This window comes from Pseudorca crassidens, chromosome 11 (assembly GCF_039906515.1).
Source record: "Pseudorca crassidens isolate mPseCra1 chromosome 11, mPseCra1.hap1, whole genome shotgun sequence".
Classification (NCBI taxonomy): Eukaryota; Metazoa; Chordata; class Mammalia; order Artiodactyla; family Delphinidae; genus Pseudorca; species Pseudorca crassidens.
The window spans coordinates 81338011-81350382 of NC_090306.1; the positions used below are offsets into that span (position 1 = coordinate 81338011).

The 12372-nt window shown below is 41.9% G+C and overlaps 1 protein-coding gene across 1 annotated transcript in view; it reads right to left on the minus strand.

Moving 5' to 3' along the window:
• Positions 1-12086, minus strand: part of CCDC38 (coiled-coil domain containing 38) — a 41332-nt gene extending 29246 nt beyond the window's left edge. The window contains exons 1-5 of the mRNA XM_067698711.1: positions 11915-12086; positions 5291-5455; positions 3794-3858; positions 1280-1443; positions 1088-1168 (exon numbers count right to left, since the gene is read on the minus strand). Coding sequence (XP_067554812.1) covers positions 1088-1168; positions 1280-1443; positions 3794-3858; positions 5291-5455; positions 11915-11930 — 491 coding nt within the window. The 5' untranslated portion in view covers positions 11931-12086. The remainder of the gene's footprint in view (positions 1-1087; positions 1169-1279; positions 1444-3793; positions 3859-5290; positions 5456-11914) is intronic.
• Positions 12087-12372: the final 286 nt, after the last annotated feature.

Below are 12372 nucleotides of genomic sequence, written 5' to 3' on the forward strand. Positions count from 1 at the left end.
CCGGACCGGGGCACGAACTCGTGTCCCCTGCATCGGCAGGCGGACTCTCAACCACTGCGCCACCAGGGACGCCCTACTTGTAGACTTTTTAATGATGGCCATTATGACCATTGTGAGATGGTACCTCACTGTAGTTTTGATTTGCATTTCTCTAAGAATTAGAGATATTGAGCATCTTTTCATACGCCTGTTGGCCATCTGTGGGTTTTTTTGTTTTGTTTTGTTTTTAGGCTGCACCGGGCAGCATGTGGGATCTTAGCTCTCCAACCAGGGATCGAACCCATGCCCCCTGCATTGGGAACGCAGAGTCTTAACCACTGGACCGCCAGGGAAGTCCCCATCTGTATGTCTTCTTTGGAGAAATGTCTCTTTAGATCTTCTGCCCGTTTTTCGATTGGGTTGTATTTTGGTTATTGTCTTATTTGAGCTGTTTGTATTTTTTGGAAATTTAGCCCTTGTCCGTTGCATCATTTGCAAATATTTTCTCCCAGTCTGTAGGCTGTCTTTTCATCTTGTCTATTGTTTCCTTTGGCTTTACAAAAGCTTGTAAGTTTGCCTATGTCCAATTTGTTTATTTTTTGCTTTTATTTCTACTGCCTTGGGAGATTGACTTAAGAAAAATTGGTACATAAATCCAGTTTTTAATATCAACCAAGTTAGTTTCAACCAAGTGTAAGTATAAATATAAAAAATACTCCCAATTATAATTGTATGATGACTGTAAAAATATAAAAGCACCCCAATTTCAGAGATGGTAAAATGGGGGAAGAACAGTGCCTTAGAATGAAGATAAAAGGACACTTAGAAAATAATTTATTGTTTACCCCTAACATTGCTTTACTTCTTTTCAACTAATTTCTTGGTTTCTGTAATGACAAGTTAGAGAAATGTTTCAGCCAGAGGTCACTGTGTCCTGGCACCCAGGTAGAGATAATCCTTGATCGACAGATTACTTATTTTTAAAATGTGATAATACTTATGAAATCATCAACTGATAAGGATTAGTCCCACTGAGGTCTTGCCGGGCACAAGTAGGTTTCAGTGGGGCAAGGACACTTGATGAGGAGAAGACGGTGCCCGGCCTCACCTTTTCATCAACTGTACCTCCATACTCGCCTTCTTCAGCTCTGCTGTCATTTGGAGTTTGTTTATAGTTTCTTGTGCTGCCCTGAAAAGAAACAGATTTGTTAGTTTGCTTTGTATTGGGCTGTGTTCTGAGAAACTAAAAAGAAGAAAGAAGGAGGGAAAAAGGCGATCTGGCCAGAGTGAAAAAACGAACATTTTAAGAGCATCTACAGATCTCTGGTCGTTTTCTCGAAGGAACTCTTCAAAGGCCATTGCGTCTTCTTCGAGCTTTTTTTCTGCTTTCATGAATTGTCTTTCCTTCATTATTGTGTGTTTTTCAAACTTCTGAATTGTGTTTCTTTTGGTTGACAGAGCATACTAGGAATATTGAAAACAGAAGTGCATCAAGAACATGATTCCACATTTCTAGCACATTTCCATGGTCTCACAACAAAGGGAAAAATAACTGGCCTGGTCTGTGATCACTTGTATTAGAAATAACAGTATGCCCAATCTTGGGGCTACAGCCTTCATTGCATGTAGGGATTTTATTTTCAGGATAGTTAGAACGGGGACTTATGCCTTTCTTTCACTTTTATAAAGAGGTTCAATGTTGTTCCAAAATGGTTCTGCAGATCAAAATAGCTACGTATCCCCTCAGGCTCTATCCTAAAAAAAGGGGGTGGTGGTCCATATCGCTCCAAAGAGCAAGTCTACTTAGTATTATTCAGTGTCCCTCCAATACTTTCTGGGCCTTGGGAAATTGGGCTGTCTGTAGCCACAAAAGCTTTCCTGTAGGACGTACCATGGGAGAGTCAGGTTCCAGTGATTCCTCCAAGGGGGTAGGAGGGTGGGGGGGTGTTTAACCAGCCTCAGAGCATCCTGTTTAGATCCCCAAATACAACCTTGATAGCTAGCTGCTTTTTTTTTTTTTTTAGTACATAATATAAGAATCCACTTGGGTTTTTAATGCCATGCATGAAAAATAAAGTATAAACAAAGCCACATATATTATAATATAAATGGATTAGAATATGGAAATGAGATAACTTTAAAGAAACAACAACCAAAAGTTAGATACTCCAAGTTTAAAACCCCAAGATATTTCATTTATTACTTTGTTTGCCAAGTAGTTACTGAGTGCCTGGTGTGTGCCAGGTCTGTTTTTTTTTTTTTTTTTTTTTTGCAGTACGCGGGCCTCTCACTGTTGTGGCCTCTCCCGTTCTGGAGCACAGGCTCAGCAGCCATGGCTCATGGGCGCAGCCGCTCCGCGGCATGTGGGATCTTCCCGGACCAGGGCACGAACCCGTGTGCCCTGCATTGGCAGGTGGACTCTCAACCACTGCACCACCAGGGAAGCCCCCTAGGTCTGTTTTAAGTGGTACTGATAGAGCAGTGACCAAAATAAACAGCATTGCTTTTACGAAGTATTCATTCTAGTAGAGCAAGGGTGTCGATTAAAGGAGAACAAGTGGTCCAGTGGGCAAGGGCAGGGGTTTAGCCCAGGAAAGCCTCACTGATATGGTGAACGTTAAACAGAGACTGGAAGGAAGTAGGATGCAAAGCATGCAGATATCTGAGGGAGAAGTGTTCCTCCCAGAAGGAAAAGCCTCCTGTGCAAAAGTCCTGAGGCAAGAGCATGATTGGTGTGTCCCAGGAACAGCAAGGAGGCCAGTGTGGCTGGAGCAGAGTGACAGAGTAGAGAGTGGTAGGAATGAGGTCAGAGAGCGAGTGAGCTGGGGACCAGAAAAGTCACCAGAGGTTTTCAGCAAAGGAGGGGCAGGTGTGGAGGACAGGCTGAGTTCAGAGAGCAAACGTGCAAGACCTGTGTTCAGAAGGTCTAACGTAATTCATGCGAGAGCTACTGGCAACACGGACCACAGTGGCAGCAGAGGAGGTCATGAAAAATAGTGTGATTACAGATATAGTTGGAAAAAAATATATTCCAAAGGATATTTGGGTGTGGGCTGTAAGAAGGAGGAGTTGAGGATAACTCCAATATTTTGGGCATAAACAACTGGAAAAATGGAATTGCTGTTTACAGAGATAGGGAGCACTGCCTGAGATTCCAATCTGCAGAGGCAGGAAGGGTATAGCAGGGGCAGCTCTGGCAATGCAAAGTTTGAGATGCCTATGGAGCATCTAAGTAGAGATGTTAAGAACTACGATTACAGTTGTTGAGTCTGGAGTTGCGTTTGTGAGTCTGGAGTTCAGGAAAGAAGATCAGGCTAGAGAAGTAAACTTGGAAGCTGTTAACAGGGCAGTAGAATTTAAAGCCTCCAGCCTGGAGAAGGGTAGATAGAGCGTGGGGTGAGGTGTGAGCCCTGGTCATTCCAGCATTTGGAGATCAGGGTGAAGAGGAACAAGAAAATTATGAAGGAGTGAGCTGCCAGTGCCATGGAAGAACCAAGACATAGAGAGGCCCAGAAACCAGCTGAAGAAAGTGTTTCAAGGGAGGGTGATCACCTGGGCCAATACCTGCTGGAAGTGAGTAGAGGGAAGACTGTGAAATGACCATTTGAATTTGGCAATGGAAGTGGTGTTGGTGGAATGATGAGAACAAAAGCCCCGAATGAAGTGGGTTTAGAAGAGGCTAGATCTTCAAGGTAGGAAAGGCAATGTATCTGGGGCATGAAATGGAAAAATAAAATGTCCAGGTGAAAATTTGGCAGGTATATGCAGGAAGTCTTCTATTTGGCTAATGGGAGAAAGAAATTATTTTAACTACCTCGAGCATAAATCTGTCTCTGTGGTCTTTAATAAATTCATGGACAGTCCTTTTTGTGTCTGCACCTTTAAAGAAAATTGAAATAGACTTAGGTTTGATTCATTATCCCTCAAAGATGTTGTATAAAATAAAAGGTATGTAATTAAATTATTGCATACAGTATGTATCTGACTTAAAAAAAATACCTTCAGATAAACCTTTTCGTAACCACTGAAAAATTACTTTAATAATATTAGCTACCATTTATTTTATGCCCATATTCCAGGAACTTCACTAGACTTTTAAAATATATAATTTAATTCTATTAATAACCCCAGTAAGGTTCTTATTACTATCCCCATTCTGTATATGAGGTCCTGAAGCTCAGAGATGTCAAGATGCTCGCCCAAGACTGCACAGCTAACAAGTGGCAGAAAGGTATAGTCCCTGGTATCACCGTGTTGCCCAGCATTTGCCTATTTTTCATACAATTACAGTGCAGAATATGCACCTCCAAGAGCTTCTAAATAAGTTAACATGGCTTCCTTCTTCTACATTAATTATTGAATTCAAAGTCCTTTCCTAAGTGATTTTCTTGTTCTCTGAAGATTTTTTTGTTTTGCACAATTTGGGAAAGTACATGGATTTTGGGAGCCAAAGAAATTTTTTTTTTTAGTTACCACAGCAAATGCTGGGCACTCCATGTGTGTTCATCCTTCCTTCCTTTTAATTTTCAATTTAAAAATTTGGACAAGACACATTTGGGGGAAGATTTTATGACTCCATCATCGTACCATTAACCACTTTAACCTCATTAGCTTCAAACTGCTATCAATCTCATTTATAGACACTTCTTGATCTGATGAGTAAGAAACGCCCATGACATTTTGATGACCAGATTGCCCTCATTCATAGAGCAATAATGAATAGCTTGTACTATTTTAACAGGTTGACTTCAAAGAACATTAAAACAGGTTATGATTTTTTCAACAACAGGCAAACTTGCTTAATTCTATGAGCTTCTCAATTCTGGACGTAAGAGTTTCACGGCCTGAACAGTCAAGGCTCCACTTTAGAAAGTTTCTGTATTTCTACATCTGAAATGAGATGAGTGTAAAAGGTAGAACTGAGTGTAAAAGGCAGAGCTAATAGCTCTAATACTGTATCATTTTGGCTGTGACCTTCTTCCTTAGAGCCACGAAAATGAGTCATAGTCTATTTCTTTTCGCAGCTGCTGAACTTCCCTGACCAGGGATGGAACCCGCGCCCCCTGCAGTGGAAGCATGGAGTCTTAACCACTGGACCACCAGGGAAACCCAAGTCTATTTCTTGGAAAAGGTATGTTTTCTTATTTAAAATAGATTTTCTCCCAACTCTCAACCCCCATTTACAAAGACCCGCTACCATATTATGAGACTGCATACTTCGTTTTTCTCACCTCCAGAAAAGCCCCCAAACCTAACATTAACAGTAAATATTCAAAACAATATTCTTAATCAAACAGTAATTTAGCCTTACCTTCTGTAAATCTGAGACTAAGAGTGGGATCTAGCCCCGGTTTTTCAGTTGAGGTACCACCTGTGTCAGCGAAGATTCCCATTTGGCCCAGGTATGAACGATTCTTCATTCGGGATGAAAAAGTAGACTTTTGGTAGATTTTCATGCTGTGTTCATAAATTTTTCCTGCCCAAGCGAAAAAGTTTAACAGAATTTCTAATATACGAAAATAATGTGTTAAAATAGTGATTGTATATAAAATTATCATGTGCAACAAGCCCTTTTCTCATTACTAATTCGTTAAACAAGCAACTTCAAGTTCTTTTGTCTGAAGGATTGTGCCAGTTTTCAATTCCTTCTCATATGAAGCTGAGCACAAAGATCGGAACGTTCAACCTTGATTAAACATAAACTTCACAAACAGGAGACTGGAAAGTGTTCTGGTTTTATTTTCACGATCTCGTCTTGCTCAAAATGCAGGTCTCTTGGAGATTCCACCGATTTGAAAGGATTGGTTCTGTGGAACTGAAAACTTGAGAGCAAATGGACCTCCCCAGTAGACATTAAAAAAAATCAGGCTTCCCATTTCTTGAATCTTTTCTCAATATCGGATACTTTCAAACTATAGAACACATGCAGAAAACCATGACCTCACAGCTGAATTGGTTAGTAAGCATTTCTAGATTTTTTTCCCCTCATTCTAATTAGGATTTAAAAAATTTTTTGTAATCAACCTTTACTTCTAGTGATAAGCAAAGCAAACCTCATGAAATCGGAACCATGGATCTGCTTCTGTACTTGTATGACCCTGAGAGTGAGTGCCTTACTTGCCACACCTTCGTCCCAGCCCACTGATCTTGTCTTTATTTAAAATCTTGATATTTTATTCATCATGGATTTTTTTGCATTAATTTTAATTTCTTACAATAGTGAATTAAAATGTTGCTTATTCTGATTGCTGAGTTTTTGCCTCCCCCTTAAATTTTGCACCCAAGGCAAGTACCTCACTTGCCTCACGCTAATCCTTGTCCAGATTTTTATATATATTTTTTGTATCATTCAAATTTCTCAATGAGCTTATGTAATTTTTACAATGAAAAAAATAGCAATGATGTTTTCATTTGAGGGAAAAAGGTATTCAGGAGTTTATATAAAAGGGTGTGCTCACAACAGGAACAATGGGACAAAACATCCTATCTCAGGTTGCCCGTTTAAATACTTTTGTTTTAATTAATTTATTTTTGGCTGTGTTGGGTCTTCGTTGCTGCACGCGGGCTTTCTCTAATTGCAGTGAGTGGGGGCTACTCTTCGTTTCGGTGCACGGGCTTCTTGTTGCGGTGGCTTCTCTTGTTGTGGGGCATGGGCTCTAGGTGAGCGGGCTTCAGTAGTTGTGGCACATGGGCTCAGTAGTTGTGGCTCCGGGGCTCCAGAGCACAGGCTCAGTAGTTGTGGCACACGGGCTTAATTGCTCCGCGGCATGTGGGATCTTCCTGGACCAGGGCTTGAACCCGTGTCCCCTGCATTGGCAGGCGGATTCTCAACCACTGTGCACCAGGGAAGTCCTGCCCATTTAAATATTGACATAAGGCTCCGTAATCTCAACGAGTCACATTTAAGACCCAAATGTCCCAGCAGCACTGTAGCAGATGATCAGGAATGCAGACTTTGGAGTGGACAAATCTGATTTTGAATCTTGATTTGGTACTTACAGATATGTAAGCAAGTTCATTTAACATTCAAAATATATTTCTGCCTACTGTGTGTCAGGCACGGTTCTGGGTGCTGGAGAGAGGGCAATTTTTTTTTAAAAGAACAACAAAAAAAGATAAAAACCATTGTTTTCATGGAGCCTACATTTTAATCCCTTAGCATCTCTGAGCCTCAGTTTCCTTCCATAAAATGGGAATAACAGTTCCACCTCTTAAGGCTTTCATGAGGATTCAATGAGGTTGTACATAAACAACCAAGCAGGATGCCTAGAATACGGGATGAATTCAGTAAATGGGAGCTACCAGGTGCTAATCATTACTCATTAGCCTGTGTTTTTACTTCTAGTGACTATAAACACAAAGATGAACAGGAGAAAAAAAATATATTAAAGCGTATAAAAGAGAAAATATTAATAAAAACCTACAACATTGATACTATACTTTTCCAGATTACTGAAGTTTTTTCACAGGCATTAGGTTCATTCTGACAGGTAGAAAAGCAAGGTTGGTGAAAAATTGATAACAATCTGTTGGGTTGATGTATTTGCAATTTGGATGGCTAATACTAAAGATTTGCAGGAGATTTTCTTAAATTTATGCTCAGCACTCATCCCCACCCTTAAGATTCTGCTCACCTCTTTCTTGTCACATTTCCCCCTCTTCAATTCTTCTATTTAAATTCACTCCCTTCCTCATCCCTACTCTCATTCCCTTTATCCTCAAAGTCTATCTGCAATAAACACCTTTATCCATAGGTTCTGGCACTTTTTCACTCATAGAAAAACTGGAAGTTCTCTTTCCTCTAAGCCAACTGCTAATAGCAGACGTCTGCTCTTACTTCATCTCTTGGGTAATTCATAGCACACGTAAAGAGAATCAGTGGTCTCTAGAAGTTGTTATACTCCTATATTTCCATATGTATTAATCCCCCTATTGATTAATGAAGGGCTGGTGATGACCATAAAGGAGAAGAAGAGAACCAGCTATGCTTAGGAAGGGATTATAAAGTTCCCGAACTAAACCAATATGGTGTACCAACCAGGAAAAATAAGTAGAAGCTGGTGAATGTCTTCGTTGTGCAAAATAAAAATAGCAGAATGACTAAACAAAGGCTCTGTACCCAAATGAGAGGGAAAATGTTGCTGGATTGCACAGCAAATGCGTGCAAATTCACATCTAAAAGACATGTACAAATCCAACTTCTGATGGATGAAAAAGATAAAGAGCTCAGAAAACCAGGGATTGAAAATGGTGGTGTGTGATTGCAAGCCATCAGTTTTACAGGCTTGTGATTAAGAGCATGGACTCTCATTATGCTCCTTCATCCTCACCCCTCAATTTCCCCCTCTTTCAAAAGAGATGGTAAGAATAGCACCTACCTTGTGGAATTGTTAGGGGAGTTAGTTAGCATATGTCCCGCCCTTTGGACAGCATCAGGAGCACAGTAAGTGTTATGTAAGTGTAAGCTCATGGAGAAAGCGCTCTAAGGAGGGAAGATACTTGGTGTGTTTGAGAAACAGCAAGGAAACCAGTGGAGCTTAAGCACAGTGAACGGAGGGGAGTGACAGCCAAGGCCAAAGAGACAACAAGGGCCCTGTAGGTCATTTACTCAGTGGAATAAAGATCATTAAATGAATCACTCTGACTGCTGAGCTGAGAAGAGACTATAGAAGAGGTTGAGGGTCAAGTCGGGAGGCCTGTTGGGAGGTTACAGCCATCGAGAGGCAAGAGCTTATGGGGTCTCGGGATAGTAGTGGAAGTGGTGAGAGGCGCTCAAATTCTAGATATATCTGGAAAGTAGAGACTACATGACTGGCTGGTGGTTTGGATGTGGGGTATGAGATAAAGAGCCCAGGAAATAAAGAATGGAGTTGCCATCAACAGAGACAGAGAAGGCTGTCTCTGGGGAAAGGGGTGGGTGGGAAGAGCGAAGTTTCAGGTTAGAACATGGTAAGTTTGAGATATCTATCAATATTAGACATCTAAGGGGATGTGGGTATAAAATATACTGTTCTTCCAAGTGAACACCATGCAGGTTGGTTTAATTCTTGCATTATTCTAACATTATGCAATCACACGTGGTTACCACATTATATAAAAGACTGAGTCAGGTCCTTTGATGCGTGTCATCGTAGGGGCAGCACGAATGGCACTGTGGAAAGACCCTGGCCTTTGGGAACAGGCAGGTTTGAATCCTGCCTCTGACTCCACCCAGCTCTTTCTCTTAGGCCTACCCGAGTAAACTCAGTGCACCTTAGCTGCTGCTTCTATCAAGTGTGGATACTCATACCTTTCTTACAGCCTTGTTGCAATTTCCAAGCACAGGTAATGTATGGGAAGTGCCTACTGATGATAGACTGATAGGGAGATAATTGCTTATACTTTCTTCAGAGTAGATATCCAGATCTGTCCTCTTTCTGGTCCACTTTGTCTTGTGAATAACCACAGCACTTGAAAAGAATAGGAGAGGTAAGTGACAACTAGCTTTCCTAAGGAACCCTGAATTAAAGTTATTGAAACCCGGTCGTTTGAGAGGAATTGACCACCAATATCCATACAAATTTGGGAATCTGACTCACCTTAGGGCTGATTCTTATTATTCCAATCTTTGTGGAAGTGGAGAAAGAGGAATTTTTTTTTTTTTTTTTTTTTGCGGTACACTGGCCTCTCACTGCTGTGGCCTCTCCCGTCGCGGAGCACAGGCTCCGGACGCGCAGGCTCAGCGGCCATGGCTCACGGGCCCAGCCGCTCCGCGGCATGTGGGATCTTCCTGGACCGGGGCACGAACCCGTGTCCCCTGCCTCGGCAGGCGGACTCTCAACCACTGCGCCACCAGGGAAGCCCTAGGAATGGGGTTTTATAATGTCCAAACCTAAAGTCCTAGACCAATTCTAAATGAATTCACAGTAGCAATATCTAGCACATGTTTTCTGAAGCAGTTTGTGTTTGATTTTCTCGACGACTCTCTCTACAATTCAATGAAAATGGATTTGCAGATTCTCCTATTAGGAGATAGAAAGCTCTGTTTGTCCCCCACGTGCAAATGAAGATTTAGACAGATTCTCTCAGACTCAATGCCTTTCAAGTTTTTCCCACCTCATTCCGGCCCAGTTGGACAAATACTAGGAGAAAGGGCTGTGAACTGTGTCCTGGGATAGTGTGTGGAGACCAGCACTAGCAATTTTTTATTTACAGGAAAGCCGGGAGCCACTAGGTCCTTGGCCTGCTCTGGGACCCGCCTCTTTTCATTAGGTCAGAAGCAGAGCGTGACGGTGAGGAAATTACCTTCAGCTTGACCTTTAAGGACCTGCTGGCGTCAAGCTAGCTATTTGGTATGGGCTTTTCTGTTGACATTTCTGACGGCACCTTTTGCAAACTGAAAATATTACTGGAGTTCAAGAGGAAGGAAGAGTAGGAGAAAGAAATAGCCAATTTGAGTCCCATGATGTGAAAAGTACTTTGTGAACCAAAAAGTGCTACAGGGATGCTGGTTATTTCTGAGGAAAAATGTGTTATCCTCACCCCTCTATGATTATTTAACAATGACCAGAGGAGAGAAGTCCACTCTTAACCTTCTTGCTTCTGCAAACTTCTTGTTTGCAGGAGCTTTTTGGGGAATGTTGTCTATCTGGACTGTAATTGGATACACTCAGTTCACCCACAGATATAAATTCCCGTGAAGAAAAAGTATGATTTCTTTTAGATTTACCAAGAGCTTGTACGCTTTAAGAACATGGTATATTCTTTGAAGGACTGTTGGTTGAAATCAAATCTTTAACTTAATTGACCAGCAAGGCAAATAGCAGGATTAAAATAAACTAACAGTAATAATAATACTTCTTTAGAGCTAGGCACTGGGCCGAGTGATTTACATTTCATCTTATTTAAAGCTCAAACAAGTCCATAAAGTAGAATCAATTATTCCCATGATATGGATGAGGAAAATGAGGCTTAGCGAAATTAAGTAAATTGCCCAAGGTCAAATAGCTCATAAATTACAGAAGTGGGATTACGACAAGTTTACTGAACCCCACAGCCTTCTATGTGCCTATAATTTCACCCCGTGCTTAGTTTATACCTCTAATTGCAACATCTGCAAATATGCCTATAATTGCAAAATGTAGCAGATTCTAGTCTTTAGCAGAAATTTTATAAACAAAATGTTAATATTTCTCTATGAATTAGTGACTTTATGTGTTTCTGTTTTCCACTGTTTCTATGGTTGTTCAAGAAGTTCCGTTTGGATTTTATACTTCTCTTATAGTATTATTTCTCTGTATATATTATACCTTTCTTTTTAAAACTGTGAAAGACACACATCTGTTTCTGATTGTGTGTCTGAGCTGTGAGTAATCTATGAATTTTTTTCCCCTTTAGGGTCTCTTTTATTCACAGTATCTATTTAATTCTCCCCCCCTCTTCTTTTTCTCTCTTTCCTACCTGTCTGATCTGTCTCTTTCATGGCCGTAATATGAAGCTTAAGTATATTCGTATTTATTGTGTTCATTTAAAGGCGTTTTTGCTTTCTGTTCTTCGTTTTTAAATGGCTTTATAGTGACAAAAAATGGACTTTTAGATTTTGTGGTTTTGCTGGCCGCAGCTTTCTTTTATCGTATGCTATTTGCGTCCATAAAGTGTCTTCCTTTTGATTGTAAAGTTTTTGCTGGGCAGGGAAAGGGCCTTCCTATCTTTGAATGTCCTGAAAGGCCTAACACAGAGCTTCTAATAAAAGTGTATAAACAAAATAAAATATTTGAGAAACTCAAAACCCAGTGCCTGCCAGTGTATTCACAGCAACTGACAGGCAGGAAGAGATGTGGCTAAGAATTACAGACCATCTTCTTTAAACAAACTTAATTCGGTCTCCAATCTCGGTGAGGGCAGGCCCCACCGGATACAGTTGCGGTGGGCGACACTGAGCTGAAACCAATCTTACCTCGACGAGTTTGCATTCAGGAGCCGTTCCAACCTATCCTTCAGGAAGGCGGAAGGATAGGGGAAGATGAGCAAAGGCGCCAATCGATTTTTTAGTCTCGGCTCTATCCTCCCCTGCCCTGCTCCTCCTTCATCTCGGGGACCGTGTGGTAGTGGATCCGGGAGCGGAGCGGGCCAACCGCAAAGTGCGCGGTACTCGCGGTCGCGCGGACCCTGGAGCGACCCCCCCCCCCCCCGCCTCCCTCTCCTCCCCATCCCCGGGTTCCCTCTGCGGGCGGCCCCCCGAGTCCCAGGCTGCCGCGAGTTTCTGGTCAGAGGTTTCTCCCCACTCTGTCCCCTCCCGGGACTCTGTCTCAGGTTCCGGCCCCTGCCCCTACCCAGGTCCCCCTCCTCCCCCATTCTGCCCACTCCGGGCCCCCTCGCCCTCGGTGACTCCTTTCCGCCAGGTCACGTGATCGT